Here is a 17,172-nt window from a genome sequence, read left to right as displayed (position 1 = left end):
TTCCAATTGGTAAGGTCATATTTCTCCCATCGGTACAGTTTTCCCTACGGGGACCCCAGCTATGGCTGTCATGCGAGCTCGCGTAGATCGAGTCTCCTTCCTTTAGATATTCTGTGGTTACACTTCTCAGTCATTCTATGTAGCGAAGGGTTTTCTATGCTGTAGCTAAGCTTATATTATGTCAAAGCTACCTTCGCTAGAGAGATTACTAGGCTAAATGTGTTTAGGCCGTGATATCTCCCCCCCACTATGAAATGACTGCCCTCAGTCTGCCTTCGTAATTCCTCGAGTCATTCCTAAGAGCTTATTAGGTCACTGCTGGACTCTGATCTAGGTATTCTTTATTCCGGGCTTAGCACGTTTCAAGATCCGTGGCCTCATGTTTTCCTAATTTCCATAAAAGAACTTCCTTTTTGTTTTTATCGAATCCTCATTTTATAGTTAATTCGTTATAGGCTTTCGCTTCCTTTCCTTCTGGTAGCCTTGCCAACTCTTCACCGTTTGATTAGCTTTCCGGGGTAGCGAGTTTATGAGTTAATTTCCGCTTCTTTCCCGTTTCGCTTCCGATCCTTTCTTATCCCGAGATCTCTGATGCTTATCTCTTTACATAACTTTAGATCGCTGTGTCCTCATGTCTGAAAGCTAGGCCTTTAATTTCTAAATTCTGTCGTCTCTTTAGCTCAACCTCAAGGTCTGGCCCTTCTAGATTTCTAGTTCTCGTTTCAAGGCTTCATGACGTTCACATGTCCATGCTATATAAGAATGACCCCAAGCTCTTGACTCGTCCTATCATCTCTTTCTTTTCCATCATGTTCGTTAGCCTCGCTCAGTTCCGCCAGATGGCTACATTTCTCTCGCGTGAACAACTAGCTGGTATGATCATCTCGATCGACGACTTATTGAATCTTCCGCCGAGCGTGCTTTCCGCTCCGAACCCAACCCCCGCTGATCTCATAATCTTCGATCAATATACCGCTCTCATCCAGGCTCGCTTGGCCCCGTTATCTCGAGGTTCGGTTCCTACTACTCCCGCTCCAATCTCTGCTCGTCTTCCGGAACATTTAACTGCCCCTTCGTCTCGAGTCTCCCCGGTCTTTCGCTCTCTTGATCTTCCACCTTCCTCCCAAGCTATGGAGGTGGACCCTGGTTTGCAATCGCGCCCCCGTCCTCGACCTGTTGGTGCCGCGGCAGTGCAACGCTCCGGTAAGTCTCTTAGCTCAATTTGTTTTTTCTTTTGATTTTATATCTCTTTCTCTTTTTAGGTACCATGCCGCCCCCTTCATATTCGTCTTTTGGTTCACCGGCACGTCGTTTGTCTCCCGCTCCGGAGGCCTTAACAATCCAGATCCCTCCCTTGTCTCGCGTATCCTCTCAAAACTCTGCGAAACGTCGTCGCGAGGGATCTTCCCCTCCACCCCAAGAGCCACCGCCCGTACGCGAAGCCCTTCATCAGGATACTACCCCGTCGCTCCCCAAAGTCACTGTTGAGGACCCGATCGAACTTACTGAAGAATCTTCGGATGAAGACGACAGCGACTATGTCGATGGAGCCTCTAAAAAAGGAAAAGCTCGTTGTAAGCTCCTCCTTCCTTTTATCTTTTCTCTATTTTTACTGTTTCTTTTTAGCTCGTCGCGAAATTGACCTGGTGGAATCTACTGGTCTATCTTTGGGTGGTGACCCGCTCGCTAGTATCCTCGAGGTCTTCTCGTTTCCTCGCGTAGAGGTATTTTCTCTTTATTGCTTCATTTTTCTTATGTAGCTAACATTCTTTTTACAGGATCGGCCAGCTAATCCCTGCCTAAACTGTCTTACTCGCTTTCTTCCGACTTGTACCCATGGTACCAAACAGTTTCAGCATTTTCCGTTAGGTCCTCTCTCCTGGAGCGAAGCTCAGGTTCAGGAAGAGAAAGACGGGGCTTTTATCAAGGATGGCGCTTGTGATACTTGTTTGAAGAAACACATCCCTCATTGTGACCACGCTAAACCTCCTTGCTTAACTCAGTTCATCGCGGAGAGTGTTCAACCAACTGCCATGCTGGCCGGCACCAGTAAGTAGCTTCTTTTTCTTAAAAGGGTATTTCTTAATATACATATATCTAGATCTCAAGCGTCGCATTCGCGATACCCAAGTCGCTATCAGCCAGGCTAAGTTCGCTAAGATGAACGACTGTATGTGTCAAATCAACGCCCGTCTTTCCATTATGGAGTTAGCTATGGACCTCTCGTCCGCTTTCAAGTTCGCCGCGAAACCTCCCTCGTTCTGGGTTGAGGGGGGCTATTTCCGATCCGAGGCCCAATACGAACTCGTCTATGAAGCCGCTTTCTATGCTGCTGCTCGAGCTGTCGATCAAGACGACGATCAAATCCAGGCCGAGTTCGAACTCCACACCATGGAGCTTTTCGCTGCTCATTGTACTATTTTGGAATGGCTCGGGGAACTTAGTAGCTCTAGCGAGGAGGGGAACTGGCGGTGGTATACTACGCCTGATGAAGAAGGTTCCCTGCACTTCCCTATGGACAATTCCTTCCTCAAGAGGAATCAAGCTGCTATTGCTAGGTTCAAGGCTAGCAAAAATAAAGCTAAGTCCGGTGGGGGTGATGGGGACAAACAGGTTTAGTTTCCGCTTCCTGGTTCCTCGCTTATCTTGCTGCGGTATTCATTTTTTGTTCACTATATCTGTATGTTTCGCTCTTTTTCTTGTTCTCTTTGGCTGTTTTCGCGCATGTAGGGTAGATACTTCATTGTATTTTACTTCTACCGGACGCTACGCTCTTCTGTGTTTCGTGTATCTCCTGAATCGTCGCGTGTTCCACTGATGAATATATCTTGTGTTCAATTCGTTCGCTCTCGACTGTTTTAGGCAAGACAGTTCCCTAATTGAGATATTTGTAACTCCTTACTTCTCAAGAGTGAAGATTTCGATAAGATTTCTTCGCTACAAAAAGTCTTCGCTATGAAAAATAGGCAAAATTCTTTTGCTCCTAATCTCACTTCCCCCCTTCACCAAAAGAAGAGACGTCCTCGTTGAGTCGTACTCCTGATTCTCATTTCTTACTAAGTTCACTAATCCGCAGCTTATGACTCAGTCAAATATTTGATATTTATGACCGTGTCATCGTAGCTTCCGCATATAGCTGTAGTAGCTATGTTCATAACTCGTGGTGGGTGTCCTGGACGCATCGTTATAAGACGAGGATTTTCTCGTCGGTCTTCCTATCTTAGTCACATTGACTGGGTACCTAGCGAAGCTGCCTCCACCAGTAGTCATTGCTCTTCCACCTCACTCGTTCCTTCCCGAACCTCTTGCTCGTTGCATATGTCTGCTAACACTCAAGTCGCGTATACTCAACTCGATGAAGAGGTATCTACTTTCTATCATCGCTACGCTCGTCGAAAGGAGAATTCGGCGCTCTATCTCGCAGCGTTCGGGTGTCTCGAGAATGCTATTCCTAAGGCCGTACGTCCTTCGCTACGTTGCATGATAGTGTTAAATCTTATATTCCTTTTGTAGCGTAACTTATTGAACGCCATGTCGGCCGACCTGGAGTGTTGAAATGAATACCTTGAGTCTTACACTCGGTATGACGTATGAATGACTCCCGTTTCGAATACATGCATTATACACATTATTACTGTGCTTCCATGCATTATCCTCTCGTAGACTACGCCCGCAGGGCACTATGATTTCATGAGTTCTTTTAGCTATACCCTAAACCCTATATCGTTGTAGTATATAAAGACACTGTAGTCTACCGATAATATTAAGTTTCCAATCGCTCTCACTCTCAGCCTAACCAGCTACACTTTTACTCTCACAACCGCTTCGCTACATATTCAAGCTATCTCCAAATGTAAGTCGGTTTACCACTAGCGTAGATTATGCGCTGCTTTCGCAACAGGTTATGGGCCCCGGTTGGTGCATCTATGGATGATCGTTTGATCTCTAGACCAACCGCTTTTGGATGGACATTCTCTAGCCCATTTAGAATAGCCTATAGATAGCATGTCATACCCTAGATCAGAGACTTACTGACCGATCTGGGTTGCAGGGCAAATGTTGGCACTACCACCAATGCTCTCCCCAAGCTCTCCGGCGCCAAGGACTACGACACTTGGGCCCGTCGCGTCAAGAACGCACTGATCCTTATGCAGCATAAGGACTCCCCCCTGACCGCATGGGACGTTAGCGGCAGCTCTCAGCCGCTCCCCACCTTGCCTACCGTTCCCTCTGAACTAGCCAAGGAAAATGCTATCAGAATGACTCTCAGCCTGCAGGCAACTGCGCTAATCGAGTCCACTCTCCCGGATTACATGATCCGAGAGGAATTCAACAGCCCTGGAGACCTCTGGGGCAAAATGAAGTTGAATTACGGAGTCCGAGGACCAACTTTCGTCTACGAAAGGCTCCAGGCCCTCATAAACTTTAAGGTTCAGGACACGCAGGATCCATCTGGACAAATCGCTGAGTTCATCGCGATCTGTTCACAGATCACTGCCACTGGGGCGACTCTTCATGACTCGCTCCAGACCATGATGCTCCTCTCCGCTCTTCCGGCTCGTATGGAATCTACGATCGGAATCATCCTCGCTTCGGCTGCGAAAGTAGCTGATCTCACTATTGAGAAAGCGAGAGGTATTATCACCGCGGCTTGGCGAAACCCTCAGAATCTCGCCGCCGCCAGGTTTAAGCCGTCCGGACAGGCTCCGCGATGGCAGAATGCCACGCCTGGAACATCCGGGCAAAATCAGCAGCAGCAGCAGCGTCCTCATGGACAGCAGCAGCAACGGCCGCAAGGCCAGCAGCAGAGGCAACAAGCTCCGCAAGGAGCTAAACCTGATAATGATAAAAAGCACAAGAGGACTCGTGGCAAAGGCAAGGGAAAGGGTAAAGGAAAAGCCGCAGCGGTCGAGGCCTCGCCTCCCGATTACACTGCAGCTTCTGCAATCGCGTTTCCTACGATCGCCATTCCTCCGGGCTTCGAAGCTCAACCCTACGACCCTCGTTCTCCCTCTCTCTCTGCACCGACCACACGGTCTTTAGTGCATCGCATCCGAAATGAGAAAGCAGCTATTACGCCGCCGACTCCCTTGATTGGTGAGTTGTCTCATACTACATCGCAATCATCTCCTGACGAAATTTCTGTGCACTCTCCCCTTCACACGGAAATCATCATGTTGAATATCCATGATGGAAACGAATGGATTGATGATTGGCGTCACGACGTCGATTACCAAAACTCGATCGAATCTAACCCGAATTATCTCGAATCGGTTGATCCATCTGCTGATGGAACCTGGCTCGATGATGAATCTCGGGAACAATCAATCTCGGTTGATTGTGATCGACCCTTTTGGGCCTTATATGGTATGCCTAATGACAACATCGAACGCACGGTTCCCTCGAACCAATCCGATGACGTCAAATCCATAACGCGCGATTCTTCTGAATCTGCTGCACGTGGATGGACAACCAATAATATGGGTAACGACTGGGATAACCAATGGCTGGAACCATTTTCCCGGCCTATGGACTGGAACGTTGAACCTGCCGGTTCTTCTACCACTTCCTTTCGTGATGCATGGGATAACGCTAACCGCTTTCCCATCGATGATACGTCATTCGAAATCCCTTCCAACCTCTCCTGGGGTGAATTAATCGAACGGGGATATTCCATTGACGACATAAATGTCATACCATTCCCTGTATGGGAATCACCATCGGACGATCGCATCCTCTCGGGTGAACTGTCGTCCAATGCCTCTGTTAAATTCGGATCTGCCATCGACTATTGGCTGACCGACATTAACAATGGATATTGTGACATGTTTTCGGATAACGACGAACTTACACATTCCCCTCCCTCGCACTATTCGTACACATGGTCGTTCGACCTCCGACATCATTACGATCTGCCGTTCTCTTTGGACGACGTGATCACGGAAAACGAACTTCCTCACGGACGAACATACAAATGGATCCGCGGCCGCTATACCGATATTACCTTCATGGAACTCGATATAGATTGGATCGCTCCAACTGGTGCACAACGGACACGAGACCCTCGTCTCAACGTCGCTCGGACTGGTAGGGTCACACCTTACCAAACGGCTAAACTCAATGCCCTCCTCGCCTGGGACAAACGTCTCGGTGCTCGACCTATTGATAGAATCGCTCTAGCGACTCACAATGAGGAAGCAACGAGGCCCGATGAAACTCCATCCGAGTATCACACGGTAGCAGAAGAACCGGAAAGACGATCCGGATCGCCTATTGATTATGCGATCGAGGAATTTGGGAATTCTGTGATAGAAGAGAAGGAAGACGGTGAGATCTCGATCCATTCCGGGCAAGACCTGATGGATAACGAAGAAGAAATCGACTATGATGCTGAGAACGAAGGGGACTCATACTCGCAAGTATTACCCCTTAACTCGCGGTCAATTACTAATTCTTCTTTTCAGCGCGGTGATGCCCGCTCCAGTTCAAGAGGAGGACCGATACCTTATGGGACCAGCCAATGCCTATCTCAGGCTTGGACCGAGTGCCGGAAGGATCTAGATAGTCCTAATACCTCATGTAACGGTTCGGATATAAATTATGCGATGGAATTGAGTGTCAGGAACGCTCTTCTCGATAACATCACGCCTGAATTTAAGTCATTCATCATGAGCATAAGATCAAACTCTGATTCTTATCCGATTAAGTGGATGCTAGATAGTGGCGCTTCTGCGCACTTTACTGGCAGTCTCTCAGACTTTTCTACAGTCGATCGAGGCTTCTTTGGAATGGTACAAACCGCCTCTGGCCAATTAAAAATCCAAGGCCGAGGAACAGTACACATCCAACACTTAGTTGTTGATATAAACACAGGAACCAAAGAAGTTCAAAGGACTAAACTTTGGCCTGTCTTTTACATAAATGGTATGCACATGTGGCTCATCTCTGTCGGACAACTTTTACGGTCCGGACTAAGATTAGAAGCCAATGCGAAGCATCTCACCTTTCGAGATGAAAATAATCATGCTGTACTTTCGGGTATCTCGGGACACTTTCCCAGTATTTCCGCCATCCTTTCCAGGATCATTCAGGAAATCCCCGAAACTGGTGCTTATGCAACCACAAACACTGATTATTCTACCTGGCATCGTCGATTAGGACATCCGTCCGATCTCGTGTTGAGTAAATTCTCTAAAGAATCTTTAGGTGTTCCACCTATTAGTATTCCACGAGATAAACCAGTTTGTAAAGGGTGCGTTGAAGGTAAATTCGCGCAGAAACCCTTTCCCACTTCAGAAAGCCGAGGAACACAAGTTCTTGAGTTAATCCATTTGGATCTATTCGAACTTCCGGTAATCTCTTATCACCGCCATAAATGGGTATTAACCATATTGGATGACTATTCCAGTACGGCATTCACCGTAATGCTTGCCCACAAGAGTGATGCACCTCGAGAGATGACGAAAGTCATGACGTTGCTCGCTAACTCCACTGATCGAAAGATCAAGAGACTGCGCACTGATCGAGGAGGAGAATATACCAATAGTGCTCTGCAAGAGTACTTGTCTACCAACGGCATTAAACATGAGCTTTCTGCCCCTAATGTTCACCAACAAAATGGGCGCGCTGAAAGACTCAATAGAACGTTGCACGAGAAATCACAAGCCATGCGCAAACATGCATGCCTTCCCGACTCATGGTGGGGCTTCTCTATGACGTACGCGGTCTATATTTACAACCGCACGCCTATGCAGCGAATGAAGTGGAAAACTCCGTATGAATTATTCTACGGAACCAAACCGGACTTATCGAAAATCCGAGTGTTTGGCTGTGGTGCTTATGTATATCTTCCAAAAGAAATACGTAAAAACAAGCTCTCTTCACGATCCGAGCTTATGATATTTTTGGGATACCAAGGCCCAAATTATCAATTTATGAGACACCAAAACGGAAATGTAATTTTCGTTTCTCCCACAGCCCTTTTCGATGAAGCTTTTCTTCCGAAATGCGATAAATCGAAACCAGGTAACCTCGAAAAAAGATTGAGTAATACTCCGAGCCGAAGTAATTCCTCGGAATCAGAGAACTCCAGAAATGGAGGAGAAGTCGATTTTAATCTCGACCATAATTCCCTTAATGGTCCCTCTACAGATCAACCACCTATTAATAGAGCTCCACCAGCAGCACCGCCGCGTCCTCCAACGCCGCCGCAGCCGATAGTGCCACCACGGCAACAAAGAGCTCCATCACCACCTCCTCGTAATGCAACTCCCGGCCCGTCCAACCAGCCTCCACGGCAGGAACGGCCAACATGGAGAAAACGGCGTGATATCACTCCGCCTGATGAATCAGAACATAATGTTAGAAGGTCTAGACGGGAAACTAAAGTACCGAACCGACCAGATAACGTCTATGGGGATAAACACCCATCGAAAGTTCTGAGAGATTACGAGAGACAACCTTTCTTGCCGGACTTCGAAGAAAGAATCCAGCAAAGGGTACCTCCAAGATCTGATAGACAGAACGCTCGTATACCAACCGACGATCAAGCTGATGAAGCACGTCGCGAAGAAATTCGCAGACACTTCGAACAAGCTAGTCAACGGGCTGACGAATACGAACGAGAGCATGGCTCTCAACTTCCTTCCCAATTTGGCGATGCTCCGGTCCCTGGAGAAGCCACTATGGACGAAGTTCAAGTTCTAATCAGAGAAGGAGGAGTAAGGTTAAATAACTTTCTCTTTGAACTTGCAAATCAGATCCAAACGCCAGTCCAATTTAAGGACTTAACGCAACTACCTGCAGCAATGCGGAAGAAATGGATTGATGCTTGTTTGGAGGAATTAGAAGCCTTACAGAAACGTGGTGTTTATGAATTAGTAGATCTCCCGAAAGGTCGAAGAACTATTAAAAATAGATGGGTCTTTAATGAGAAAAGCGATGGCCGCCTTCGCGCTCGATTAGTCGCAAAAGGATTCTCTCAAATTGAAGGAATCGACTACAACGAGCTCTTCTCTCCAGTAGTCCGCTATGAAACTGCCCGTCTTCTTCTAGGCATCGCTGCCCTTGAAGATTGGGATATGTTTAGTGTTGACGTAAAAACTGCCTATTTATATGGCAAACTGGATGAGGAAATCTATATGACGCAACCCGAAGGATTCACAGCCACCAGCAAAGAAAATAAGGTCTGGAGATTACGCCGAGCATTGTACGGCCTTAAGCAAGCCGGGTTAAGTTGGTGGAAACAATTAACCGCCAGCATGACCGAAATCGGTTTTGTCCGATGCAAATCCGATGCAGGCGTGTATTATTATCGTCATCCAAAGACGCGTGAACTTGTAGTTGCGCTTGTCTATGTTGATGATGTAGCCTTCATGGGAAAGAAAAACTCCCAGCTCCTCAAAGAGTTGAAGCTAAAGTTCTCAACCAAATGGGAATGTTGTGATCAAGGTGTTATGACGGAATTTCTCGGTATGCAAATATCTCGAGATCGTCAGAACAAGAAAATCTTCTTGCATCAGCAGAAGTACCTCCAGAAGGTCCTTGATCGATTCGGTATTAAATCCGGATCTGAAGAAACACCGTTACCGAAAGGTTACGTGTTCAAAACCTCCGATAAAGTACCAAACAATGGATTCAGAACGAAGTACCAACAGTTGGTCGGATCATTGATGTACCTCATGATCGGATCACGACCGGATATTGCATTTGCCGTTGTAAAATTAGCACAGCACATGGTGACTCCAAATAAAGAGCATTATACTGCCGGCATGCACCTTCTTCGGTACCTTAATGGCACTAAAAATATGGTTCTTGAGTTTGATGGTAACTCGAATCAAGGTGTCATAGCCTATTCCGATTCGGATTGGGCTTCTGATCCAGAAGACCGGAAATCAATTACCGGCAACTTTGTTACAATCGCTAACGGAACTATTTCCTGGCTGAGTCGTAAACAAAAGACTGTTGCACTCTCATCGACGGAAGCCGAATATATGGCTATCTCTGATTGTTCGCGACAATTAGTTTGGGTCTCCTAACTCTTAACCGAGATTGGTTTCGAGATACAAACTCCAATGCTCTATGGAGATAATATGGGCAGTCTATTTTGGTCAACTTCTGAAGTCCAGGAGAAACGATCGAAGCACATTGACATTCGCTTCCATTATATCCGAGAGCTCTTAGAACAAAAGCAAATCAATCTTGATTGGATTGACGGATCAAAGAATCCTGCTGACGTTTTAACTAAAAACCTAGAAAAAGTGAAATTCTCTCTTTTCCGCTCTATGCTTAACTTAAAGCAACAATGAGTTCATTCAAGGAGGAGTGTTGAAATGAATACCTTGAGTCTTACACTCGGTATGACGTATGAATGACTCCTGTTTCGAATACATGCATTATACACATTATTACTGTGCTTCCATGCATTATCCTCTCGTAGACTACGCCCGCAGGGCACTATGATTTCATGAGTTCTTTTAGCTATACCCTAAACCCTATATCGTTGTAGTATATAAAGACACTGTAGTCTACCGATAATATTAAGTTTCCAATCGCTCTCACTCTCAGCCTAACCAGCTACACTTTTACTCTCACAACCGCTTCGCTACATATTCAAGCTATCTCCAAATGTAAGTCGGTTTACCACTAGCGTAGATTATGCGCTGCTTTCGCAACATGGAGGCCAATACCAAGAGCGACAACAATAAGAAGCTTCTTATCCATACTAGGACCATGTTCGAGACTTGGCAGAATGAACGTGATCCCAAATACAAGTTTCCATCCGTTTATTACGATCTTCGCAACATCATTGTTCAGCACGATCGCGCCCATGGTCGTACCAAGAAGGCTTCTACTACCAAAGCGACCGACGCTAGCGAAACTAACGCGCTTCCTAAGAAGGTGAACTGGTCCATTCAAGATTGTTTCTATTGCCTCCCGTACTTATCCTGCTGGCAGCGTAAGATTGGCAAGAAGGTTTCGTCTCCGGAAACTATTGAAGATTCTGACTCAGATGCCTCGGTTATCGTTGCTGACTTCAATCCTGGCAACGCTCCTCTCACTATAGCTGGAGATCAAAACGTACGTCCATTTCTTTCATGTAGCTACGCTATCATTATTCACGGTGACTTCGCTAGGCTATGCAGGTCGATGATACTGGTGCTATCTCCAATGCCATTACTGGTACTAGTAGCGCTCCTGTTTCTGTAGCTATGTCTACCACTTTGGAGGTACTCCTTTCGCTCCTGAGCTAGGTCACAACCTCATGTTTTTCTCTTTCAGGCTAGCCCTGCCCGTGCCTCAGTGGTACGTATCCCTTTCGCTTCGGTCCCGGGCATGGACATTTTTAGCTCGGCTTACAAACGCGCTGTTCAGGTTTCTATTGCCTCTGACAAGTCTATCGACCTCCCCTTGGTCTCTGAGGAGAATTGTAAGTCCATTTAGTCCTCCTATGCTTAGCTACACAGTATTGACTTTCGTTGTAGTGAAGCTCTGCCTTGGCGGAATCGAGGGCCTTACTTTGAACACAAAGGAGATCCATCGCGCTTTTATGGCTAACGCTCCTCTCGAGGCTCGTCAATATCAATTGTTGTCTAACTCCGACCACCTTTTGAAAATGGCGAACGAGTTGGAGGCTTTGTCTCGGCGCTACTATTCTGCCATGACCAATCAGAAGGTTTTGGTCCAGAGTCTTGGTAGCTCGGTTACCAAGCGTACTCAAGCTGACTAGTAGCTCAGCTGATTGTCTCTTATCTCTTGTATTTGTATTTCACTAGGTCACTACTATGTCTGATTGTTTCCATGAGCCGTTCTCTAGGTAGTGACTATATATGCTCGTTTTTTCTCTACCCCTGAAGTGACCCCTGAAGTAGCGTTTCTTTTTAAAAGGTTACAAGTTTTCCAGTGCTTAAGCTACCAGCAACCCAATGTCCGCTTCTAGTAGTCACAACTGCCAACGTATTGACGACATAGTCGATCGACTTATCCAAGCTGTCGATACCTATAAGCATCGGTCGAACATTATGACCCCTCATCAGGTAGCTACAACGTTCTTTCTTTTTCACTATCTTCATAATTTCTCAACTCTTTCTTGGAAGGCTTTTACCCAGGAGATTCGCCGGCTCTTAGCTACTCCTTGTTAGAACCTTGCCAGAATGTCACGGCATCACGCTGTCACATCTGCTACATATTTTATTACATAATAATTTCCCTCTGCTGCTACAGTTCGACGGAGGCTAAACTATCGGCATACTGCTAAAATGGCGCAAGCTACAGATTTACCAATTGAACTAATCGATCTCATCTTATCTTTCTTGCCTCTGAACCACACGGAGCAAGTACAATGGCGAAGGAGAGCGGCGGCAATAGGAAGAGAGGACAGGCCGGTAGGTTGGAACCTATCGGATCATCGGTGTAGACGGTGTGGGAGGGTATGCTTAGCAATGTGGGACTATGAAGAACAGAAGGCGTGGGTAATACAGAGATGGGGTTACTGGGGACCACGACATTGGGCAATAGCTGGATTCTTCGTACTATGCCCATGTGATGCGATGTTGGGGAATTACTTCGGTAGGTATTGGTTTGTGTAAGTGGATTACTCGTTTAGGAGTTGTTTGTACTTGTGGACACTTTTATGGCTTGTTTGGTGTTGTTGACATTTTTATGATCAATGTACTTGTGTTTACTTACTTCTTACTCCACTCTTCTTTTCGCATGTCAAATGTATAAATAGGTTACTTTCTCATACGTACTTCTTTTCTCATGTCAGTATAAAAATAATTACCTAGGGTAGTTGGTCTGTGCGCCATAATCTAGGTATATAAAGTAGGTAGAAACTTGTAGAAGACTCCGTCGAGTTCTCTTAGGTTCACGCCTAATATTACTTTTGTCACTACACTCTTTAGTTCTTGAGTTTAGGTGTGACCTGTGACATCACAGTCACAGTCGCCCTAACAGTAGAACTCGACTACTCCGGGGATCGCACAGCACAGTGCCCTCCCCATCTCTTACTCTCTACTCGCCCTCTACTCTCTGCGCGCCATCGCGGCCGCCACACACATAGCCGGTCCCTAGGCTTAAGGGGTGTCTGCGCATAAACACAACGTGCGCCGTGGACATCAGTGGTTTAACACAGACCATTGATAAGACGAGACCTACCATACTGTGTGGTGTTATTTTTACCCCTGTATTACCTCATTTGTAACTTCCCGTATAAACCTTGTGCTGCGCTTGCATTGTCAAGTGGTACATGCAGAGGAGTGACATTGCCACATTAAGTGTGTGTCTAGATTAGCGTGAAGATCCGTCTTCGTATATAGCTTTATCTAGGGCAGTAGTCGTTCCTTTCGCCAGTGCGGCATTTCTTAAATAAAAACTTTTTTCTTTTGTATACACGTTCAAGTGAAGCAGGCTATTGGCTTCATTGAACTGGTGGATACGCATCAGGTGACAGGAAAAGACCTCCCTCACCTTCTTCAAAATTTCTCACCGATTACCGCCCGGAACCTTCCGCGTACCTTCCTCTGAATCTGAGGAAGAAGAAGAATCTGCTTCGGAATCCCAATCCGAAGAACCTGAACCAGAACAATGAGAACCTTCCGTATCCCCCTTACCCCTATATCAACCACCTCCCCCCGAATACCACGAGCCAGACATGGCCAACCCCCAACAAATAATCGATCAGCTGAACGCTCAGCACACCCTCATCGCCCAACTGCAGCAGCAACTCGCCCAGCTGCAGAACAACCCGCAACCGGGTCCACCAGGCCCACCAGGTCCGGCAGGGGACGACGGAGAAACTCCCATCGTCCAAGTAGTGCCGCCACAAATTGATGTGGCAAGACCAAAAATATTCTCAGGAGATGGGAAGGAGCTGAGTGGCTTTATAACGGCGTGCAAGATTTATTTGAGTTTGAAAATGGTAGGCAGATTACAAGGGGATCAGATTACATGGATATTGTCGTATGTACAAGGAGGAGCAGCAGAATTGTGGAAAGAAAACATTATGGAGATGATCGAAGGTGGTGAAGAAGAAGCTCCAGCCCACACGGAGGAGCTTTTTGATAGTCTACGGAACAATTTCGGAGATGCAGATGAGGAGAGTACGGCGGTAGGAAAATTGAGGTTGATTGAGCAAGGAAGTAAAAGTGCGGAGGAGCATGTGCAGGAGTTCAAGCGAATCGCTCGGGATAGTGGATATGAGGGACGAGCCCTCATCGAAGAATTCAAAAGAAGTTTGTCTGGAAGGATCAGGAAGGCGTTGATGGAAGCGGAAAATCCACCAACTACTATCAGAAGTTGGTACGAGAGGAGTATGAAGTTGGATAGGCAGTGGAGGCAAGCTAAAGCAGAGGAAGAATACTACCGGCGGGGGCAAGCGAAGCCCCAAATACGAACCCATACCCCAAACAACACTTTCGTGAGGCCTCAGCCTCAACGTCGAGACCCCAACGCGATGGATGTCGACACCGCAGCAGGGCCCAGTCGAGGCCCTATCAAGTGTTATAAATGTGGGAAGTTGGGCCATATGGCAAAGAATTGCTGGAGCAAGGCTCCGGCTCGAGATGTGTGAACGCTAGATGTGGATGAGCAGCGGGACTATTGGAAGAGGATGTTCGAGGAGGAGCAGAAGAATTTAAAAGAGTAAAGGAAGCAAAGTCTCCTCGTTTGACTTCCTACAACAAATTTGATGTACTATATAACGAAATCAAAGTTTGTGACACGGTACAAGAGGAGAGTTTCCTTGTAAGGACAATACGACCTTTAAGTAACGGTGGCGTTGGTTAACACAGCCTAGAAAAATTGGACACACATGATGGAGTGGGAGTACAGGCATTGTTGGATAGTGGAGCAACAGGGATGTTCATGGACAAGGCGTTCGCGGATGAAGAAGGGTTCAAGCTGGAACCTTTAGAAAGACCAATCCCAGTCAAAAATGTTGACGGAACGATCAATGCATCTGGAGCAGTAACACATCGAGTGGCTGCCAACGTATACTACAAAGGACACAAGGAAAGAGTACACTTCGAGATATGTGGCCTAGGAAAGAACAAAGTCATATTGGGAATGCCGTGGCTACAGATGCATAACCCTGAAATCGATTGGGAGATAGGAGAGGTAAAGATGACCAGGTGCCCAGACGGGTGTGGGTACAAAGACAAAGGAAAAACAAAAGAAAAGCAAGAAGAAATACGAAGGATAGAGGAACCAAGGAAATCAACACGGCAGTTGATGAAGGAAGCACGAGAGGAAGAAAAGAGGGAAAAACCTGACATGTCACACAAGCAATATGCAGGTTGGAAATTAGTTTCCTTCCCAAAGAAATCAAATTGGGGAACGGTGTTGCAATATAGATGCGAGGAGTGTGGAACCCAAACGTCGGAACACTTGCTGAGCAAACACAAATGCCCATCAATGGAGGAAATGGCCTTGGACGAGTTTGGTATGCCATACGAAGGAAGTGATGACGAAGAGGAAGGGCCAACCATGGCCAAGATAGAAGCATATGAAAAGGAGCAGGAAGAAATCAGAGATGAGGAAGAGAGATACGAACGAGTGGACAAAGCAATAGGGAGATTCACTACTCCCAGGAACATCATCGAAGGGATCGCATTAGGAGTCGAGACGGCATTTGCCAGGGAATTGGCACATAACAGACGTGCTAATAGTGGAGCTGAGGGATTGGCGCAACAATCCAAAGAGAAAGCTGAGGGGTGGGCGCAATCACCCGGTGACGTGGCTGACCGATTAAATGGGGATAAGGCAGAACGTCTAGAAGAAGATAACAGCAAGACAGCCCCCGCGGGAAAAGCGGAGGCTGGACAGGTACGTCCTAAACGGATAAGCGCCCAAAGGAAAAACAGGAGTAGGGAAGAAGGAGAACAACTAGAAACGTGGGTGAGAGGAATGACAAAAGAGATGCCGGAAGAAGAAGAAATTCGAAGCATAGACTCAGTAGAACAAGTGGTACCAAAACGGTTCCACAAGTTCCTTAAAGTATTCAAACAAAAGGAATCGGAGAGAATGCCTACTAGGAAAACCTGGGATCATGCTATCGAATTGAAGGAAGATTTCAAACCCAAGAAAGGAAAGATATATCCCTTATCACCAAACGAAAGAGAAGAAGTTCAAGCATTCGTAAAAGATCAACTCCGAAAAGGATATATCAGACCATCGAAATCTCCCCAGACTTCGCCAGTGTTCTTCGTGCCGAAAAAGGATGGAAAGAAGCGGATGGTGCAGGACTATAGGTTTTTGAACGATTGGACCATTAAGAACAATTATCCTTTACCTTTAATTTCTGAACTTATAGACACTATGGGTAGCAAACGATTATTTTCTAAGATAGATTTACGTTGGGGTTACAATAACATTAGGATAAAAGAAGGAGACGAGTGGAAGGCAGCCTTTACTACTTTCATGGGTGCCTTTGAACCCACTGTTATGTTTTTTGGACTTACAAATTCGCCTGCTACTTTTCAAACTATGATGAACGAACTTTTTAGGGACTTAGTAAATACTGGAAAAGTAGCTGTATTTATTGACGATATCTTGATAGGAACAGACGATGAAGAAGAGCATGATAAGGTGGTGGAAGAAGTATTGCAGAGGTTGATGGATAATGACCTATTCGCAAAACCAGAAAAATGTGAATGGAAACGAAGCGAGATGGGGTTCTTAGGGTGTATAATAGGAAGGAACGGAATCAAGATGGAGGAAAGGAAAGTGAAAGACGTAGTAGAATGGCCAACTCCAAAATGCGTTAAAGACGTACAGAAATTCTTGGGGTTAGCAAATTACTATCGACGGTTCATTGAAAAATTCGCTAGTATTGCAAAACCACTACACGCATTAACCAAAAAGGACAAAAAATGGAGTTGGGGAACTGAAGAAAGAAGAAGCCTTTGGGACATTAAAAGCGAAGTTCACATCACACCCAATTCTGGTAGCACCAGAACTGGATAAAGAAACTAAAGGTGGAAATCTGACGCATCGGCCTATGCTACGGGCGGAGAATTGTCAATGAAATGTGAAAACGGAAAATGGAGGCGGGAGCATACATCTCCAAATCAATGACGGAAACAGAACGAAACTACCATATTCATGATAGGGAGATGCTGGGGGATTTTGCGGTTGTTTAGAAGAAATGGAGGGCACTTCCTGGAAGGGGCGAAA

General features: G+C 46.2%; 3 protein-coding genes across 3 annotated transcripts; all 3 read left to right on the top strand.

Annotated features, from left to right (window-relative positions):
• Positions 1–809: 809 nt before the first annotated feature.
• AGABI2DRAFT_123161 (hypothetical protein) lies at positions 810–2,619 on the top strand (the record flags this gene model as incomplete). Its single annotated transcript, XM_006457222.1, has 5 exons — positions 810–1,203; positions 1,263–1,574; positions 1,627–1,724; positions 1,779–2,049; positions 2,102–2,619. 5 exons carry the CDS (start codon positions 810–812, stop codon positions 2,617–2,619), a joined length of 1,593 nt encoding a protein of 530 aa, XP_006457285.1.
• An 8,055-nt stretch (positions 2,620–10,674) lies between these two features.
• AGABI2DRAFT_123159 (hypothetical protein) lies at positions 10,675–11,791 on the top strand (the record flags this gene model as incomplete). Its single annotated transcript, XM_006457221.1, has 6 exons — positions 10,675–10,899; positions 10,957–11,079; positions 11,136–11,228; positions 11,281–11,428; positions 11,484–11,693; positions 11,775–11,791. 6 exons carry the CDS (start codon positions 10,675–10,677, stop codon positions 11,789–11,791), a joined length of 816 nt encoding a protein of 271 aa, XP_006457284.1.
• Positions 11,792–13,651: 1,860 nt separating this feature from the next.
• AGABI2DRAFT_123158 (hypothetical protein) lies at positions 13,652–14,569 on the top strand (the record flags this gene model as incomplete). The annotated part of the gene is made up of 1 exon (XM_006457220.1): positions 13,652–14,569. One exon carries the CDS (start codon positions 13,652–13,654, stop codon positions 14,567–14,569), a length of 918 nt encoding a protein of 305 aa, XP_006457283.1.
• Between the last annotated feature and the right edge of the window lie 2,603 nt (positions 14,570–17,172).

The sequence above is a fragment of the Agaricus bisporus genome, assembly GCF_000300575.1.
Source record: "Agaricus bisporus var. bisporus H97 unplaced genomic scaffold AGABI2scaffold_16, whole genome shotgun sequence".
In the NCBI taxonomy this organism is placed as follows: domain Eukaryota; kingdom Fungi; phylum Basidiomycota; class Agaricomycetes; order Agaricales; family Agaricaceae; genus Agaricus; species Agaricus bisporus.
This window is presented reverse-complemented; position numbering and strand designations above follow the sequence as displayed.